The sequence below is a fragment of the Cervus elaphus genome, chromosome 15 (genome assembly GCF_910594005.1).
Source record: "Cervus elaphus chromosome 15, mCerEla1.1, whole genome shotgun sequence".
NCBI classification, from domain to species: Eukaryota; Metazoa; Chordata; class Mammalia; order Artiodactyla; family Cervidae; genus Cervus; species Cervus elaphus.
In genome coordinates this window covers 53867627-53889627 of record NC_057829.1, presented here as the reverse complement: position 1 = coordinate 53889627, position 22001 = coordinate 53867627, and the positions used below count along the sequence as shown (strand labels likewise).

Sequence of the window (22001 nt, the reverse complement as noted above, 5' to 3'; positions counted from 1 at the left end):
ACTTTTGGAAACAATGTTGTAATGATTAAGCCAATTCCAAGTGTTTGCTGTTTACATGTGATTTAAAGAGAATCTGGCACAGTAAATAAATGGACGGTTTAGGCACACAGAGAAAATCTTGTTCAATTCTTTGTTATACAAAATTAGTAAAGGCATTAATTACAGACACATAATAATAAGCTTCGATTATTAAACAAAAGCTCCTATGTGTCTGCCCGTGCCACACATAAAACATATAAAAAGAAGCAAACTGGGTTCCCTGAATTTACAGACTTTATAAACACAGACGTGATTAAAATACATCAAACATACACCCTGTACAAAGTGTAAGAGCTATAATAGAGGTAAAAATGGACTTTAGCATGCAATCATATGAAAGAGTTTTTTGTTTTAGGACTTTATCTGAAGCGTGGAATTGGTGCTGTGGAATATTAAACAAACTTGGGTTTTCAAGTCAGATAGAACTGAGTTAAAATTTTCTTTCCACTATTTTCTGAGAGATTTTGCACGAGGAATTTATCCTCAGCATCCTACTTTTTAAAATTGCTATAATATTGTCAAGTTTGTAATATTTTTGTGGGAATTGTGATGCCATTATAAAGAACTTAGCAAAGTGCTTGTTTTCCCTATCTTATGTTTTGTGAACTTCTCTAGGACTCAATTCCTATTTTTTGAGATAAGTTTTCCACAATTTTTACCCAGGGTCTTAATATTTTGCCAAAACCAGTAATCGAGAAACCAAGGACCACACTTGGAGAATTGGAGAATTCAGGTTTATTATGCTGGCAGGCCCAGGGTGGTTAACCCTCCAAGGTTTGAGCCCCGAACAAAGGGGTTTCACAGTTTTTAAAGACATACTATAGTGGGCAACACTAGCTGTTAATAGGCTGGATTAAACCAAGCGGTTTTGAGCGTGTAGGAACAGCAGTCAAGATGTGGAGGGGGCTGCCTGATCTTTACATGGACAGGCATGATTAAACAGGTTTGCAGGGGCTGGGCAATTGCAAGGAGCAGGGCAAGAGTGAATGAGATAGGTTCCAATTTCTAGTATTGTAAGTCCCCACTTTCTGAGACTACATGACCTACATGACCCAGACTTTGCAAGAAGCAAGCTGAGTTGCAGAAGCAGAATGAGCAGGAGGTTATGTACCAATTTAACTTTTTCTCTTCAAATATACTACATAAAATGAGAATGTGCATGTGTGTGTATGTGCTAAGTCGCTTCAGTGGTGTCCAATTCTTTGAGACCTTATGGACTCTTGGCCACCAGGTTCATCTGTCCACGAGATTCTCCAGGCAGGAACACTGGGGTGGATCACCTTGCTCTCTTCCAGGGGATCTTATGGACTCAGGGATCAAACCTGCATCTCTTACATTTCCTCATTTCCTGTACTAGCAGGTGGATTCTTTACCACTAGCGCCTCCTGGGAAGCCGCAATGAAAATAAGCAGTATCAATTGATAAAATGTGTATGACCTGATGTAAGAGGAAAAACTAACCAATCTGATCACATGGACCACAGCCTTGTCTAACTCAATGAAACTATGAGTCATGCCGTGTAGGGCCACCCAAGATGGACATGTCATGGTGGAGAGTTCTGACAAAACATGGCCCAGTGGAGAAGGGGATGGCAAACCACTTCAGTATTCTTGCCTTGAGAACCCCATGAATACTATGAAAAGACAAAAAAAAAAAAAAAAAGATAGGACACTGAAAGATGAACTCCCTAGGTCAGTAGGTACCCAGTATGCCACTGGAGATCAGTGGAGAAATAACTCCAGAAAAATTGAAGAGACAGAGCCAATGCAAAAACAACACTGAGTTGTGGATGTGACTGGTGATGGAAGTCAAGTCTGATGCCGTAAAGAGCAATATTGCATAGGAACATGGAATGTTAGGTCCATGAATCAAGGCAAATTGGAAGTGGTCAAACAGCAGATGGTAAGAGTGAACGGTGACATTTTAGGAATCAGTGAATTAAAATGGACTGGAGTGGGTGAATTTAACTCAGATGACCATTGTATCTACTACTGTGGGCAAGAATCCCTTAGAAGAAATGGAGTAGGAGTAGGCATCATAGTCAACAAAAGAGTCTGAAATGCAGTACTTGGATGCAGTTTCAAAAATGACAGTATGATTTCTGTTCATTTCCAAGGCAAATCATTCAATATCACAGTAATCCAAGTCTATGCTCCCACCAGTAATGCTGAAGAAGCTGAAGTTGAACGGTTCTATGAAGACCTAAAAGCCCTTCTAGAATTAACACCAAAAAAAGATGTCCTTTTCATTATAGGGGACTGGAATACAAAAGTAGGAAGTCAAGAAACACCTGGAGGAACAGGCAAATTTGGCCTTGGAGCACAAAATGACGCAGGGCAACAACTAATAGAGTTTAGCCTATTAAACTGGTCATGCAAACATGCTCTTTCAACAACACAAGAGAAGACTCTACACATGGACATCACCAGATGATCAATATTGAAAAAAAGATTGATTATGTTCTTTTCAGTCAAAGATAGAGAAGCTCTATATAGTCAGCAAAAACAAGACTGAGAGCTGACTGTGGCTCAGATCATGAACTCCTTATTGCCAAATTCAGACTTAAATTGAAGAAAGTAGGGAAAACCATTAGACCATTCAGGTATGACCTAAATCAAATCCCTTATGATTATACAGTGGAAGTGAGAAATAGACTCAAGGGATTAGATCTGATAGAGTGCCTGAAGAACTATGGACGGAGGTTAATGACATTGTACAGGAGGCAGGGATTAAGACCATCTCCAAGAAAAAGAAATGCAAAAAGGCAAAATGGTTGTCTGAGGAGGCCTTACAAATAGCTGTGAAAAGAAGAGAAGCCAAAAGCAAAGGAGAAAATGAAAGATATACCCATTTGAATGCAGAGTTCCAAAGAATCGCAAGGAGAGATAAGGAAGCCTCCCTCAGTTATCACTGCAAAGAAATAGAGGAAAACAATAGAATTGGAAAGACTAGAGATCTCTAAGAAAATTAGAGATATCAAGGGAACATTTCATGCAAAGATGGGCACAATAAAGGACAGAAATGGTATGGACCTCACAGAAGCAGAAGATATTAAGAAGAGGTGACAAGAATACACAGAAGAACTATACAAAAAATATCTTCATGACCCAGATAATCAAGATGGTGTGGTCACTCACCTAGAGCCAGACATCCTGGAATGTGAAGTCAAGTGGACCTTAGGAAGCATCTCTACAAAAAAAAACTAGTGGAGGTGATGGAATTCGATTTGAGCTATTTCAAATCCTAAAGGATGATGCTGTGAAAGTGCTGTATTCAATATGCCAGCAAATTAGGAGAACTCAGCAGCTGCCTCAGGACAGGAAAAGTTCAGTTTTCATTCCAATCCAAAGAAAGGCAATGCCAAAGAATGCTCAAACTACTGCACAGTCGCAGTCATCTCACACACTGGCAAAGTAATTCTCAAATACTCCAAGTCAGACTTCAACAGTACGTGAACAGTGAACTTCCAGATGTTCAAGCTGGATTTAGAAAAGGCAGAGGAACCAGAGATCAAATTGCCAACATCTGTTGGATCATAGAAGAAGAAAGAGAATTCCAGAAAAACTTCTGTTTTGTTGACTATGCCAAAGCCTTTGACTGTGTGGATCACAAGAAACTGTGATTTCTTGCAGTACACTGTGAAACTTTTTGAACTGTGAAAATTCGTAAAGAGATGAAAATATCAGACCACCTGACTTGCCTCCTGAGAACTGTGTATGCAGATCAGGAAGCAACAGTTAGAACTGGACATGGAACAACAGAGTGGTTCCAACTAGGGAAAGGAGTACGTCAAGGCTGTATATTGTCACCCTGCTTATTTAACTTATATACAGAATACCTCATGCAAAATGCTGGGCTGGATGAAGCACAAGCTGGAATCAAATTTGCCATGAGAAATATCAATAGCCTCAGATATGCAGATGGTACTACCCTTACAGCAGAAAGTGAAAAAAACTAAAGAGCCTCTTGATGAAAGTGAAAGAGGAGAGTGAAAAATTTGGCTTAAAGCTCAACATTCAGAAAACTAAGATCATGGCATCTTGTCTCATCACTTCATGAAAATAGATGGGGAAACAGTGGAAACAGGGACATATTTTATTTTGGGGGGGCTCCAAAATCACTGTAGATGATGACTGCAGCCATGATATTAAAAGACGCTTGCTCCTTGGAAGAAAAAGTTATGACCAACTTAGACAGCATATTAAAAAGCAGAGACATTACTTTGCCAACAAAGGTCCATCTTGTCAAAGCTATGGTTTTTCCAGTAGTCATGTATGGATGTGAGGGTTGGACTATAAAGAAAACTGAGTGCAGAAGAATTGATACTTTTGAACTGTGGTGTTGGAGAAGACTCTTGACCATCCCTTGGACTGCAAGGAGATCCAACCAGTCCATCCTAAAAGAAATCAGTCCTGAGTGTTCATTGGAAGTACTGATGCTGAAGTTGAAACTCCAAATCTTTGGCTACCTGATGCAAAGAACTGACTCATTTGAAAGGACCCTGATGTTGGGAAAGACTGAAAGCAGGAGGAGAAGGGGACAACAGAGGATGAGATTGTTGGATGGCTTCACCAACTCAATGGATTGAGTTTGAGTAAACTCTAGGAGTTGGTGATGGATAGGGAGGCCTGGCGTGCTGCAGTCCACGGGGTCACAAAGATTGAGCAACTGAACTGAACTGAAAGATACATTACTTATCAGATTCAATGAATAGATTACAATAGATGTAGATAGTTTAGAAATGTGAGTTTCCGATTCTAAAGCATAGCCAGAGGAAAGCAAATCAACATCAAGCAACGTGGCAAAATGTCATCTTTTTAACAGACATAGAACAGAGATTCTCAAGTATTTCTGACTAGCAGCATCAGTGTCACCTGGGAAATTGTTAGAAAAAGATACTTTTAGGCTCATCCCAGACCTACTGAGTTAGAAACACATGGGGTTAGTCCTGGCAATTTGTGTTTGTAAAACCTTTCAATTGATTCTGATGTACACTAAAGATTGACACTGAAAGAATATTTTCCAGGATATTTCTGCACTTCTCAGATTAGTTTTTTCCTAGATTTTTCCCCCAAGGATATTTGTATAGCTAAGAGCTCTGAAAGACAGCCATAATAGCTCTCTCCAAGATAGAAGGTAGGTTGGTTCTTGACCAATATGATAAAGAAAATATCTCTTGGGGGTAGGGAGATAGGTTTGCTCGCTGCCTCTCCCCATAAGTTTAGGGGTTTCCTAAGCATAACAATCCTCACTGTGACATGGATACACTGTATGTCCAATGTTCATCTAGGTCTGCCTTCACATTATCCCTATGGGTTTTAAGGATCAAGAGAAGTGTGAAGGTCATGAGGTCTGCTGTTCAGTAGACAGTACACTTAATGTTACTGTTCTATGAACTTCTCGCTAAGTAGGTTAGTCCAGCCTAAAGCTAAGTTTTATTAAATCTGGTATTTAAGAACAACAACAAAATGATCTTAATACATAGTGCTTAGGAGTTATAAAAGTAATAATGGGTCATATTAGTTGAGTGCTATCATGGATCATGTATCAATTATATTAAACTCTCTGGAACAGAGAAGACATTCAACAGATAGTTGTTCAAAATGAATACAGAAATCCTCACAATGCTTTGAGATTGAAAGATAGATCCATATTTACTGTAGACCTTGCTATGTTACCAACATATATATATAGTTATATATATGTTATATATAGTTGACTTGCCTATAGTTTATTTCAGATATAATTTGATATCTTTGATGAGGCTTTGGATTCATTGTTATTATGAGCAACCCATCTGAAAACTAATTAGGGTGGATTACCTAAGCAGACAGTTCTCATCTATATTTTAATTTGTTTCCCTAAGTGCTATTTTCAAAAGGAAATTCTAGAGTGGCATCCTCTTTGTATGCCTTAAATACTTTTTCCTGTTTGGTTTAGATTATACATGGCTTTTGTGATCTGATTTCTTTGAGTGGGGCTGCAACAATGACCAGCTGAGACACAGCAAAGCAGATGAGATTTGCATCTGAAAGCACAAATCCTTTCCTATATCTTCTAATATTTTTCACTGTTTACTTTTTTCTTACCTCTATTCCTTCTCCCTCCTTCTAATATCTACTTAGCTACTTTTACCTTCTTTCACCCTAGCAGACAAAACTCCCATTCAACTGGCATTTTCTCCTTACTAGATGTCTATGTAGAGCCTAGTAACTCAGACATCCAATATTACTCTGAGTAATACTTATAAAATCCTAAGCATCACCTTGTCCCATTTCCCCTCTTTGATAACTCTAGAAATATGTAGTTTGAAAATGCAACAGAGCTGTGTAATCAACTTTGTGCAGAAGAGTATTTGAACTAGAATATGTGGATTTCAGCTCTGACAATGCCAATCATATATCCTTTATTAAAGTGCTCAACCTTTATGAAATTCAATATCCTCATTTGGAAAATGATGGGGATTAAACTAGGTAATGTTTAGCATCTTTTAATTTTAGATTATCTTGATTTTTAAAAATATGAATTGCATCATATCTAATAAGTTTTAGATCATAAACAGTTCAGAAATATTGATCTTCCTGTGAGTTATACCCAGAACATGAATACATACTTGTAAAGCCAAAATAAATTAGACCAAATTTTGGAGAGGAATGTGAACAACAATATGATGGTGCAAAGTAAGAGATCTATATGAGGCACAACTCAGGGAGGGTGTGTACTCAAGGCATCTAGTGAGTAGAACCTAGGGATGGTGTTAAATATCCTAGAATGCCCAGGACAATAAAAAGAAATCTGTCCGAAAACATCAACAATATTGAGGTTAAGAAATCCATTACTGCCCAAGTTCCTGAACTGGAGTTGCCAGTTGCTTCCTAACCTACCTATGTTCTTTTCTCTCTAGAAAGGGAAAGTGAGCTAATCTCAATTCAACTTACAGTCTACTTTGCCTTTTCATCGAGTGTAACAGTCAAAAGAGCAAGTGATAGCCCCACTGCACAAATGAAGAGACTAAGCTTTAGCAACAGAAGATGATAGAAAACAATCTACTCAATCTCCAAGTGTGCCAAAGAGGCATCAGTAGTCAACCCCAGGACTGTCTCTTGGCAACACTCATGATTCAAGGCTCATTGTCTACCTGGAGTTTAGAAGAAACCCAAAGAAACCCGAGTGGGAGGATTGAAAGAGAAGTTTCACCTCCCTGAGATCACAGTCTCTCAAGAGTTTCTAGATACATTTCCAAGTGAAAAAATAATTTTAAGCTTTTTTTTTTTCAATTAAAAATGACCAATGAAAAGTTTGTTGATGCTAATATATTTTGAAAGTCAACATTACAGAAAGAAGCATTGCATTTAAAACAGTACAGAAATCATGTGGGAGAGAAGAAACTATTTTGGAAAAAGTAAATGAATAATTCTCTAATCCCAAAACTACTTTTTGTCTTCTGCCATTAAAGAAACAATTTCATTGTAAACTTCTTGAGGTGCATCCATTGCCCAGATGAAGTCCAAGTGATTGTAATTTGGAATTTCCTTGTGGTAAATGAGATTAGAGAGTTTTGAAAGCAAAAGATAAACATCCTGAGGGTCAGCCAACAGGTCATTGCCACCACTCCATACTGCAATTGGGACATTCATGGCTGTTAAATTGTAGATGGGAGGTGTGGGCTAAAACACAAGAGGAAAGCAATCAGAATTTTCATAAGTAAATGCACTTTAAACTCAATACTTATTCAGTGGGTAAATCAGATATCACCTAAAAAAATTGAGATATAATTTATATATAACATTATATTTGTTGCAAAGGCACAGCAGTGATTCCACACATGCATACATTGTGAAATGATGACAACAAAAAATCTAGTTAACATCTAACCACCGTGTGCAGTTTTACATATATATAGAGAGAGAAAGAGAGAATTTTTAAGATTTAATGTCTTTTAAGTTTCAAATGTACAGTACAGTATTAGTAACTATAGTCTCCACACTGTAATTGCATCTCCAGGTCTTACTTATTTTATGACTGGAAGTTCATACTTGTTGACCACCTTAATCCATTTTGCCCATGCCTCTAGCAACCACCAATCTGTTTTCTCTATCTATTAGTTCCAGTTTTTTTTATGTTTTAGATTCCACATTTAAGTGAGATCATATAATATTTATCTGTGCATGAATAACTTATTTCATTTAGCATAATATTGTCAAGGTCCATCCTTGTTGTTATAAGCGGCATGACCCAGTTTCATAATTAAATCTTAAGAATTTAAAGACTCAAAAGGTATAAGCGTCTCAAAATGACCTAAGTCATTTATTTTTACTTTGTCTGACTTCCCAGTATAGTCATTGGAAAGGTAGTCAGTTGGTTAAATGAGTTGTATTTTAAATACTTGCCTGATTTTTACTAAATACAGGTTCAAATTCTTAGAAAATCTATCAGTAGCCCCATTTCAATAAAATCACCGTTCACACAGATTTTAAAGACATTCATAAAGCAGACCAATGGGACAAGAAAATCACTACGAATTTTCCCTCTGTTCGCAGAAACTTTGTTAGTTTTTAAAGATGATATTCTCAAGAATTCTGATTCAATACATTAAAATTTCTTACCCTTAAGTAATAACCAATTCACAAAGAAATGTTTTATTATATGTAATTTTTTCGTAGTATTTTAACACTTCATTGTGCTTCTTTATATGTTAGATAGAAGGGAAAAGTGTGGAGAATATCCATGAAAATAAACCCACTTTTCTTCACTCATATGCCACTGTTAGAAGTGTTTTCCAGAACCAGCTTCTGGATCTTAAATTATCATCACTTCCCCAGTTAGCTGAAACCATCCTGAGTTGTGTTTGGCTTGGTTGCAGGGAGCATGGAGTTGGGAGTGGGTGTTTCACCCCCTCCCCCGCCCAGGAAGGAGTCTGGTTACTAGCGTTAAGAGCCCAGAACAAAGGCAGCATCTGAGGTGCTGATGGTTCCAGATTCTTCCCCTGGGCCTTCAAGCTCCAGTGCCTGTGCTCATTCAAGCTGCCCTCAAGGTACCGCACGACTGCAATAAGAAACTTCCAGAACTTATCACCCCTCGTGGCATTAGACAGACTTGTGAGGTCTGGACAGCAGCCTGACTTTGGAAAATACATATAAAGTTATCGCAATTTCATCTTTAACCTTTTATATCTTTGTCTTTCAAAATGTGAATAACTGCTACTTAAAATGCTTACCTGATGATAATGCATTAGGTTCTGAAATGGGGCTCCCCAGTCAAAAGCTTGGAATTTCCCAGACTTAACAGCCTAATGAAGAGAAATTAAAAACACTAAGAAATTCTAAAAAGTTACTTGGCTATGTGAATAATAACATACCAACCTTTACAAGTAATTTACTTTAAATTTAAATATTTATTTGTTTCTCATTCCAAGAATAAAGATTATGAATTCTCCAGCACAATTTATTCAAGTTTAAATGCAGCTCTGCTTGAAATAATTTTTATTGCCACTCAAGTCATGAAACTCATTTATTTCTTGCTACTCAAACCACCTATTTTTATAGGATTTTCATTCACATGGATTGATCATTTCACCTGGTAGTCCCATGCCAGAAAAATCCCCTGCTAGGAATCTTTGACAGACTATTTTAAGACTTTGCTTTAGGTAAATTGGTGATGGTTTAGGCCCACAAGAAAGTTTTAACAGCTTGAAATGATACCTGTCTCCAGTGGAGGGTGTTTTGAACGGAAGTTCCTGCTGGATTATGTGCTATATACACATCTAAGCGACTCTAGAAAGCAAACACATAAGCACACAGACACACTTAGATATACGTTCAGTTTCTTGAAAACACCTAAGACTTAAATTTATCTGATCCATATCAAGTTTTACCAGCAGCATTACTGGCAGGATATGAGCAAAAGAGTCGTACATCACTTTATGGCTTGCAAACTCTGATTATATGGACTAATTTCAAGGATGTATAACTGAACTAAACAATTTTGAGTGAGAATAGTTGTCAATGGATAATACAAAACATGAAAAATGTGATATACTATGAGCTAGATTGTTTTGTTCTATGAGCTACACATGTTGGGGCTTTCCAGGTGGCACTAATGGTAAGGAATCTGCCTGTCAGTGCAGGAGACACAAGACACAGTTTCAATACCTGGGTCAGGAAGATCCCCTGGGATACAAAGTGGCAACCCACTCCAGTATTCTTGCCTGGGAGATTCTATGGGCAGAGGAACCTGACGGGCTACAGTCCATGGGACTGCAAAGAATCCAACATGACTGAGCACAGTCCTACTTTACATATGTTGGCTTATTTACTCTTCACGACGACTCATTCCATGGATAAGGAATCAAAATGAAGGAGTTCAAGTGTGTTGCAAAATTAGGAGCTGAATTATGCTTTTAACCTGAATCCATATTTTTAACTTCTTTTCAATACTGCATTAGGTTGTATGTGTTTTTAAACACCCACTTGGTGCAAAGCAAATGAAATAGAAGGTAAAGAGTATGGACAAGATTTTACATAAAAAGTTGTTCTGAAAGAAGTTTTGAAAAGTGTATAGGGTTGACTGTCAGCATCAAAATATTTTAAATAATATTTATCCAATATCTAGACATATTTTTCCTAGAGAGGAACCTGACAACATGGTTCAGTACCTCACCTCACAGAATTTAAATGTCGCACCAATTTTCAGGTGATCAGAAGTGAGTAGCAAATTTTCTGTTTCTGTTTTTTCTACAAGCTGTTTACCTCAGGGCACAATGAGGTGATGGAAAGAACCTGGAGGCTATAAAACTAGGGGCCATGACTTGTGATTTCTCTTGGGCTTATCTGCATATTGGACAGAATTTTGAAGTGACTCCTATTTCTAATAAAGTACCATTCTTAAGTGATTATAAGACAAGGAATTAATAGTGTTGCTCAAAATAATCAGAATAGAAATTTCAGGGCATACAAACCATGTTAAAGTTTTTATTGTCAACTCCAGTAATGGCAAACAAGGCATTCTTACAAAGGACATCCAGTGTCTCACGGGAGCACACTTCAACACCAAGAAATTGGTCAAAAACATTGTGTGGGTAGAACATTTTGTTACCAAATATAATCTGAAAAATAAAAGCATCATTACAGATTTGCAAACAAGCTGCAGAAAAGATTTCTTAATTTGTCTGGTTTACTGCAGAAATAGATATTATAATGTCTATTTCAATATTTCTATATGTTGTCTTAGGAAGTTTAAACACTTTCTTTCATTGAAATCCAATGATAAAGATGTGGAATGCACAGGGCAGATATGAATACTGGATATTTATTGTTGCATTGAGAACTGTATTGGCTGATGAAAAGTGTAATGCATAAAGAGGTACAGTCTAGTTGGGGTAATAGGAGCTATGGGATTAAATCATAAAACAACATTGTAGAGTATCAAAACTAAGTTCCAAGATGTGTGATTTCAGCAATAAATGACAAAAAATCAGCAGGGAAAAGGATGACTTCAAGCCATATTTTCATGAAAACATTAAAAAGACAAAGAGGTTTGGTAGCTTAATAATTGAAAGGACTCACCCTCATTGTTCTTGAGGAAGGTTGACACTTTGCTACCACAATTTTATTTATTTTTTATTGAAGTATAGTTGACTTACAATATTATATTAGTTTCAGTTATACGACTTAGTGACTCCATATTTTCAAAATTACACCCAAAGTTTCAAAATTATACACATACAAAGCTACTATAAACCATTGACCATTTTCTCTCTTCTGGACATTATATCCATGTGATTTATTTATTTATTACTGGTAGTTTGTACTATGTCATCCCCATTTTATACAGGAGAACATAAGGCTAATAAATAGTCAGGGTCTTGGTCTAGTGAGAACTGGATTGCAGCTAGAATCCTGATCCAAGCCTCAAGATTTTGACTTAAGGTCTAATGCTTTTTTTTTTTTTAAACCCCTCTCTACACTCCCTGTCAGAAATTCTGAATACAAGTAAAAAGTAAACATGTTCTGAATCAGTGCAGCCAGTTAATATATTCAGGGTCATCACACAATTTTACATTTTGAGTAAAAGTTTTACAAATAATGTTGCAGGTAAAAATCTTTTAGGTATTAGACACCTGTGTTAGTTTAGCGAGAAAAAAATGAACAGCACACACCTGAGTGAAAAAAAATATGAATAGCACACAACCATAGAAAAAAATGGCATCATTAAATTTTGTAGCTGGAGGCAAACTGTTCTCCTAAAGGAGTGTGTGTGTGTGTGTATGTATGTGTGTGTATGTGTGTGTTGGTTTCAGGGGGTGGGAGAAGTTGGTGATTAAATTTTGGATAAAGGAAAGATTATTAAATCCCTAACATGTATGCCTACATTATATCTACAGTTTATTGAAATCTATTCCACTACCCTATGTAATCCCTGTTTAAAGAGAGAAGACTTCTTAGGAATAAGACTTGGAAAACCAAGGGTATTTGATTCGGGGTCTCCAAGTTCTTGCTTTACTTCACCGCTGCTGTCTTACTCTTTCTCTCCTTTTCCTTTCCCTTCCCTTTCTTTCCTGTTCTTCCTCTTCCCACTTTTCATGGACTGGGTAGTTTAGGTATCTTATTTGATTTTTTTGTGTTGCTTTTAGCTCCTCTTCCCCAGGCTGAGGGTGGAAACACAGCCTTGAAGACTTGTGGTGATACTTGGTAAAGAAATACCCATGAAGGAGCAAAAACGCTCCCAGGTGTTGCTACCACACAAAGAAATGGAGAATTTAAAAAAAGTGGGGATCTCTTAAACTATAATGGGGATTCGAACATGGTCAGTGCTATTCAAGATGTAGTATAAACACATTCATTTCCATTCTTGGATATAAACTTGATGGTCCACCAGCTGTTTGTTCTCTTTCTATCACTTTGAAATCCACAAACAATTCAATATCTTAGATTCAGTTAAAGGGAATCACATACCTTGAAGAGGAAGTGAGGAATAAGTGCAAGTTTGTTAAAGAGGCTTTGGGTGTACTTCACTGTGGCAACTGGGGCTAATGCATAGAAGACTTTGATTTTTTCAGCCAGTGTGGGATTGGTAGAAAAGGCGATAAAACCTGAAACAGAACAAGGAATATGTGTAAAGGTAGGGATGTGTGTGTGTGTGTATGTGCGTGAATGTGTTTTACAAGTATGACATCATTACTTTGGACTTACTAAGGGTGCCATCTGGGACAACCTGAAATCAACAAAATGGTCAGATTTTAGTATATTTTCTTTTCATAGATTCTCGCTGGGGACATAGGTTTGCTGTTGTTGTTTAGTTGCTAAGTTGAGTCTGGCTCCTGTGACCCCATGTGCTGGGCCCACCAGGTCTTCTGTCCGTGGGAGTTCCTAGCAAGAATACTGGAGTGGGCTGCCATTTCCTTCTCCATGGGATTTTCCCAACCCAGGGATCTGACTCACATCTCCCATTTGGCCGGAAGATTTTTTACGACTGAGCCACCTGGGAAGCCCTGGACATGAGGTTAGAACTTTTCCAAAGTTACGTTTAACTCTTTTATCTGACTTTTGAAACCAGGCCAACTTTAGAATAATCCCGTGGTAATAAAAGTGTTATAATTTATATTACAGCAGGTTTGGTTCAGCTTAAAATTATATCATCTTATAACAATGAGATAATTAACATTTAACATGAGTAAGGTATATAAGTGGAAAGGTTAAAGCACAAATTTGAAATGTGTCAAAACAGAGTTTGAAACTTAGTCCTGTGGTTTATTAGCTTTGTGACCTTGGAAAAGACACCTAAACTCTAAAAGTTTTAGTTTCCTCATCTAAAAATAGGTATAATGATGAATACTTCCTTAGGTTGTTTAGAAAATAATTAAGTTGAATCATGTAAAATATTTACCAGGAACTAGTCACATAGTAATACTTAAAAAATGAGTAGCTGAGATAATTCCAATATTTGTATACAATATTCTCAGCCCCTATCTGCTTTTAATTGTTTTCATGAACAGTAGCATATAAATAGACTGGGTTCTAATCAAAGAATTATTAACTTAAATTCTTTACAGTTGAATTTCATAGGACAATCTCTCCTTACTGTTAATAATGGCATGTTGACTAGACTTAAGAACAGCTTGAAACAAAACTTTTCAGATGTGCAAAACTTAAATAAAGCGAAAAAAAAAAACAAACCCACTTTTCAGGTTTATGCAACTCAGTAATATCCAGCCTATCTCACTGAAAGAACATTCTATCCAACAGCACTGTGTTTGTCAAGGAGTTCTTTACCTGGCTTCCTAACTCTGAATATAAGAGCCAGCGGGTCACCCAGAGTAGGCAGGAATCATTCGCAAGGAGAGTCAGTCCCTCCCGCTGGAGTGTTAGCAGTAACACTGCTGACAGTGGGTGGCAGTGGGTCCATCGAGGGTCAGGACAGGCAACGTCTCAAAAGAAGCCTAATCCCATTTTAGATGCAATTCTATCGAGGATACTTAACTAAACTTCATGTACACAGCAGATTGACGTAAATTAGAAGGCAGAAGAAACAACTTCCTGAAATTTATGAGTGTGGTGACATGATGACGAACTGTCCACTGGTGAGTAAGAAGAACGGAAATGTTCAAAATTTAAATACTCAAAAGGGCAGTAGATTGGAGTTATTTTCTATCAGGACATAATGTTCTATTTACCTCAATAAATCTTAAGGAAATTTCTGCATTTCAGCTAAGTGCAATAATTTTATAACCCTGTATCACTGAGAAAAGGTTAAGCTATGTCCAGCATGTTCTGTATAAAAGCATAGGAGTCAGTCATAAGCACCCCTCTGATACTCCCCAAAGTGACTCGCTGATTTATTTTTCTCTTCATAGAAAAATGCTACCATTATCTAGCATCATATGTATTTTACTTATCTTTTTCTCTGCCTCCACCTGCTAGACTATTAGTAGTAAAAAGACAGAGATTTTAAACTATTCACTTTTTTGCTGTATCCTTAGGATATGTTATATGAGACCTATAAATAGGGTTGACTGAAAGAAATAAACTAACCAGAGACCATGTGGTACAAGGGTTCACGGCACTGGTTTGGTATCAGATTGCTTGAACTGGGATCTGAGCTACCCTACTTATAATAACTAAGTTATCACTTACACGAACTATTTCTTCACCCACTATATAGTTTGCCTATACATGCAATAGGAATAATAATGGCCTTATAACAGAGGGCTGTTTTAAACATTGCATTATATAATGAATGGAAAGCAATTAGCAAGCATGAAGACCAACATGCCTGCATGATCACTGGAAAAGGATCTATATAAACTACACTACTTGCTACTTGCTTTTACCTACCAATGGTGGTGCCTTGGGAATGGCCAACATAGTGTAGCTTCTCCTGTCCTGTTCTCTTTAAGATGAAATCAATTGTGGATGGAAGGTCATATTCAGCCATTTCATCAAAGCTGTAAAGAAAAAGACAAAATTAACTAAATACACATCTTTGTTATAATTTCCACAAGTCAAACCTATTTAAGCTAAAGCTTCCTTTGAAAAATAGAAAACTGGATGCTCTAAATATTGCTGCTTACAGACTATTTGAGTGTCAGGGGCTCTTTGGGGGTGACTTCCTGTAAAGGGCTGATATTATTTCTATAGCACAGTATGATATCTGCAGTTTTATCCAGTTTGAAACACCAAAGTATTTGTAGTTGGGGACTACTTCCATCCCTGAACCTGATTGTCAGATTTAATAATGACTTGTACTTAGCGTTCTACTACCATGTAATATGAATAATTTTTCTATTTTATTCTTAACAAGTTATCCAGAATAATTTTTTGAAAATGAAAACAGGCTATGCCCCTCCCCTGTTAAAACCTTTCAGAGGCTTCTCATTACACTCAGAATGAGCTCCAAGGCCCTCACCATGACCTACACAGCCCACCCTGATCCGGGCATGTCAGCATCTCTAGCCTCCTCTCCTCTCGGTCTTCCTCTTCCTCACTACACTTGGGACAGATGAACTTCCCTTCAGTTCCTAGTATTTTTAGAGGACCTTTGTGCCTCAGCTTCATCAACCAACTTCTCTTCTGTTCTCCACTTCCACTAGTAATTCCCAGAAATAAGGCACAAGAAGGCCAGTAGGAGAAAAATCTTTGATAATCTCTCCACGGTGTCTGAATTTCATTGTCTCCCCCTCCACTTTATTATTGCTGATGAGAGATGTCCATGAACACCAGCTGGGTTTAAATCCATATGGATGTTCCTTTAGAATATGCTGAGGGCAACAAATTTCCTTGCTTATTCATTTTGCTCAATCCTGGTAGAAAAGCAGATTCAGGGAATCTCGTAATAGTGGGCACTGGGATCACAGTTAGGAGGAAAACTACCCTTGGAATGAGGTGTATGAAAAATCTAAAGGTAGATTAGAATCAAAGGATTTCCTTCTTCTCCTACTTGAAGTGTGACTTGTTAAGACATGACTGGATTGGAACAGTGAATACTGATGATTTTTAACTCAATATTTATTTTTAATTCTCTCTTTCTTTACCTGAAATCCCAGAATTCAGGGGAGTCTGTTGAATAGTATAAATGTTCCTGGGCCCAGGTGTTTCCTCTGCTGTTCCCCAGCCACACATCATAACCAGCATCTGCCAGCAGGAAGCCCAGGCTGTTGCTGGGCAGGTTGGAAATCCAGTTTGTGGCTGATCCAAGAAGACCATGCTGCAGAAACACAACAGGTCTCTGACCTAAAGAAGAAAATTATTATGAACTCACTACTTATTCTCAGATAAACATGAATACAGGAAAACTAGAATTAAATAGGAAAAGGCAATGGCACCCCACTTCAGTACTCTTGCCTGGAAAATCCCATGGATGGAGGAGCCTGGTAGGTGGCGGTCCATGCGGTCGCTAAGAGTCAGAAACGACTGAGCAACTTCACTATCACTTTTCACTTTCACGCATTGGAGAAGGAAATGGCAACCCACTCCAGTGTTCTTGCCTGGAGAATCCCAGGGACGGGGGAGCCTGGTGGGCTGCTGTCTATGGGGTCTCACAGAGTTGTACACGACTGAAGCGACTTAGAAGTAGCAGCAGCAGAATTAAATAAATTTGCTTGGTGAGGCGAATATTTTAAAAATTGTTATCTTAATTGCCGTGATAGTTCCTCAGATGACAATGTGTGCACCTGTATACTTTAAATTGTGTGCAGTTGGTTGTATGCCAATTAAACTCAAAAAGCTATTGAAAAATTATATCATAAGGAAATTCAGCATAATGTTAATTAAGTGGGTCTGCTATTCAGGGACTCTGAGTTCCCACCCAGCACAACAAACTAAAATCATGGGCCAGTGTGGGCATCATTGAAGCCAATGTAAATCTGGTGTCACTCAGACCCTCAGCTTAATCTCAGAAGTCCAAGGTGGTTCAAGGATTTTTCTTTCCCTGGGAGTAGCTTAATCTCATGTTCTATAATTAGAATACATTTGACTGGAATGTATTTGATTCAAGATTCAAGACACTCATCTTTTTCCCTCATTCCAGTCCCCCCCAAGCTTTCCTGGTGAGTCAGTGGTAAAGAATCTTCCTGCCAACACAGGAGGTGTGAGTTCAGTTCCTGGGTGGGGAAGATCCCCTGGGGAAGGAAGTGGCAACCCACTTCAATATTCTTGCCAGGATACTCCTTGGACAGAGGACCCAGGCAGGCTACAGTCCATGGGATTGCAAAAGAGTGGAGCGCAACTTAGTGACTGAACAACAACCAGTCCTACCTAAACGATTGGCATCATTCTTTCCATGAGGAATCCGATAGACCTGAAGGATATAGCCATCCGAAGTTATAACTTTATGCATCTCACTTGGGTAGCCCCAGTAGGAAATCATCTGACTCTGAATGGAGGAAAAAAAAATTAGCTTCATGAGTTTACTGGGCCATTTTTATGATTCCTATCATAAAACTTCTTACAGATTGTTAACATATATTTGAGGAAGAAATATTTCAAGCTTTATAATAAAATGCATTTTAAAAGAATTAATGAGAGCAAATAGCATCAATATCTTTGGAAGTGTTGTTTTTAAAATATTAGTGATATGAATAACTTACAACATTCATACTGGCTTCAGGGTTCTCAGCAATTTTTCCAAGTAAACAAAATGCATTTCCAGACATGTGGATGAAACACACTGTTACAAGTAGCCACCACATTTTCAACCTATTAGGGGAAAAAACTTATTGCATCATGTGGTAAATATTACAATATAACATGAAGTCATGATATTGAGCTGCTTTGCTCTTTTCTTCACATATTTTTCACTTACTACCTTATCTGTCATATAGTTCTCCTGTTTCTCATCACTTTGTCAATTAGAAGATTTTTATAGTACTTCTGCTATTCTGGTAAGTTATTCAGTTTTGTACATGATTCTAGTTTTCCAAAGGACATTTTATCAACCTACCCTTGTAGATATTTGCTATTTACCATCTGCTATGGTTTGAGTTGGTCTCCCACTGACACCCCAAACATAGATATATTGAAGTCCTCAATACCTCTGAATGTCACTGCATTTGGAAGTAGAGTTATTAGATGAAATTTAAGTTAAGATGAGGCCATCCAGGAGTAGGGTGAACACTTAATCCTCTATGAATGGTCTTCTTCTAAGAAGATGGCCATGTGAAGGCAGAGAGAATGGAAGCCAACGGGCAAAAGAGATTACTGGCAAACTACCAAAATCTAGGAAGAGACATTGAAAGATTTCTTTATATGTTCTGGAGAGAGCATAGCCCTTCAAACTCCTTGACTTTAGATTTACATATTCCACAAATGCAAGATAACAATTTTCTGTTATTTTAAGCATCCCACTTGTGGCACATTGCTCCAGCAGCCCTAAGAAAATGATACACCATCTGTCAGAAAAGGGAGAGAAAGGGAACACTCAGAATGGTTGTCTTTTTTGAAACTGTGAATAAAACAAGGAAGTCTGTCTGTTTTGTATGTAAAAACTTGCTTTAATTCCCTCAAAATGGCAGACCAAATGTTACTCAAACATTGACAATACAGATAAATTTTTATGTTATCGTTTTAAAGTATCTGGATTCCTCACTGTGTATGCCCAGGAGTGGGATTGCTGGGTCATATGGCAGTTCTATTTCCAGTTTTTTAAGGAATCTCCACACTGTTCTCCTGAAAGAGACACGTGCATCCCAATGTTCATTGCAGCACTGTTTATAATAGCCAGAACATGGAAGCAACCTAGATGCCCACCAGCAGATGAATGGATAAGGAAGCTGTGGTACATATACACCATGGAATATTACTCAGCCGTTAAAAAGAATTCATTTGAATCAGTTCTAATGAGATGGATGAAGCTGGAGCCCATTATACAGAGTGAAGTAAGCCAGAAAGATAAAGACCAATACAGCATACTAACACATATATATGGAATTTAGAAAGATGGTAACGATACCCCTATATGCAAAACAGAAAAAGAGACACAGAAGTACAGAACAGACTTTTGAACTCTGTGGGAGAAGGTGAGGGTGGGATGTTGTGAAAGAACAGCATGTATATTATCTATGGCGAAACAGATCACCAGCCCACGTTGGATGCATGAGACAAGTGCTCAGGGCTGGTGCACTGGAAGACCCAGAGGGATGGGATGGGGAGGGAGGTGGGGGGGGGATTGGGATGGGGAACACATGTAAATCCATGGCTGATTCATGTCAATGTATGGCAAAAACCACTACAATATTGTAAAGCAATTAGCCTCCAACTAATAAAAATGAAAAGAAAAGAAAATAAAACATCTGGATTCAAAGATGACCCACTTAATAGCTCTTCTGTTCACCCACTGTACCTCACATGATAAATATGACAATCAATAACCACTGCTCTATTTTTAACTTCAGGTGTCCTGATTCCTCTCCATTCCTATTGCAAAGATGGCCATCAACTCTTCCCCTTTCCTAATGAATACTTTTCCCAAGGGATGCCTGAGCTAACATAACCCTGCTGCCACCCCTACCTTGCAAATGCTCCATTGTGTTCCATTTGCAACCATGTAATTTTTTCAGTTTCAGACTTAATATTTTCCCCTATGCTCTGTTCAAATACATCATATCCAAATATGGCTGTAGTTTCCACAGCTGCAGTCTTCTGCTCTAAACGTGACATGATCATTTGACAAAAAAACAAACAATAGTAGCCCAAGGAACACATGAAGGAATGGCATGTTCGCTGCCTTCAAGGAACGTACAAGCTAGTGATAGTCCAGTGGTACCAACTCTCTGCTTGCTCTCTTGCCTGTACCGTCCATGCATTTCTCAGTCCCTTTCACTTCAGGTCGACTCAGGGCTTGCTTGCTTGCTCTTAAAATCCCATAGGTAAGCTAAGGCTTTAGACTTAGTCAAACAAAAGGATGACTGGCAAACAAGGTAGCTACAGAGCATCCTGCTCAAACCTTGGCTCCATAAGCATTTGTTGCTCAATAAATGAAAATTAATCATACTATTAGCAGTACTTTTCAAACCTAACTCTTTGTTAGCTCCATAAGTGGTTTCTAATAAGTGGGCTTCCCTTGTGGCTCTGCTAGCAAAGAATCTGCCTGCAATGGGGGAGACCTGGGTTCAATCCCTGGGTTGGGAAGATCCCCTGGAGAAGGGAAAGGCTACCCATTCCAGTATTCTGGCCTGAAGAGTTCCATGGACTGTATAGTCCATGGGGTCACAAAGAATCAGACACAACTGAGTAGCTTTCACTTATTAGAAATCATATATGTACTAACAGCTAAATTAAATAAAAAATAAATGACCCTACTATTCTTAAGAGCTACCTATGTCCCTTTATCTTTTATCAAAAATTAAAATAAACATTCTATCTCATTCACTACATGAATCTCTTCAAGGTTTATTAGGGTTATTTTTTCCTAAAGAAATGAATTTGTGTATGTTCTCTTGACCAAGGCAGTATAGAGTTTAATTCAAAGCTTTCAGGTTTTAATGATAGAGGTAGCCTAAGAGAGAAGGCAGAGGGAAGGAAACAATTAGAGATGAGAAAGAGAGAACCAAAGAGAATGACATCCATAGGATACCAAGACAGGTAACTGTGAGGAACCTAAGCTGTTTTTTTCTGATAGCTATAAACACTAGACATTCCTTGAATATCATTTGAATTGCTAAAATAAGTGAAATTTTCCAGAAGACCCCACAAACATTGTTAATAAAAACTGAATATTTTTCCAAACTCCTATTACTTCTCATAGAGATTGTGAATAGAGTACCATTCTACCTGTGTTGATTTGAAGATCAGTCAGGTTTTATTTCAAGTTAGAAACTATACAGTGAGGAGACAGAGCCCAGTGGACATATGGCCTGTTCCTGTTACACATTCAGAGCATTGCTTGCTCTTTCTTTTCCCAAATCATGAAATCAAGCCCCAAAGAAGGAGAAAAAGAAGAAATCTCCTAGAAAAAATTTATATGCATATAATCAAGGTTTAAAAGTTCAATGGAAAATTATATTTTTTAAGATAGAAATAAATTTCACATATAGATACATTACTTTTGAAGTATATTAAATAAACTTTATAACACCAGAGAGTCATACTCACTGTCACCAAACTGAATGCCTTCTTGTTTCTTGAAGGTACATGAAAAACCTAACTCTCTTTGCCCTTCTCTCTCTCACTATATGTCTATATATATATATATAGATATAGGTAGGTGTACATGTGTATGTTTTGGGTGACCTTTCCCAAAAATATGCAGTCACTGCATTTCCAGTGAACTCCAATATTTGCCAAACAGCAAGTCAAATATTACATAAATGGTAAACCCGCAAAAGGATATAGTTCCAAAACATCCTTAGAGATTCATTCTTTTTGATTTATCACCTGCTGAAATTCTGTCTCCTGCTTCCTTGTTCTTTGGGTTTTCATAATCCTAGCAATTATCAAGTCTTCTCCCACACTTGGGTAGGAACACTTTAA

The 22001-nt window shown here is 37.7% G+C and overlaps 1 protein-coding gene across 1 annotated transcript; it reads right to left on the bottom strand.

The window, feature by feature from the left end:
• Positions 1–7337: 7337 nt before the first annotated feature.
• On the bottom strand, positions 7338–21687 carry LOC122709401 (gastric triacylglycerol lipase). Its single transcript, XM_043926747.1, has 10 exons — positions 21624–21687; positions 18122–18230; positions 17790–17907; positions 16568–16766; positions 15372–15481; positions 12993–13129; positions 10997–11143; positions 9741–9812; positions 9257–9328; positions 7338–7706 (listed from the first exon to the last, which is right to left on the bottom strand). The coding sequence occupies exons 2-10, from the start codon at positions 18221–18223 to the stop codon at positions 7470–7472; spliced, it is 1194 nt and encodes a 397-aa protein (XP_043782682.1). The 5' UTR covers positions 18224–18230; positions 21624–21687; the 3' UTR covers positions 7338–7469.
• Between the last annotated feature and the right edge of the window lie 314 nt (positions 21688–22001).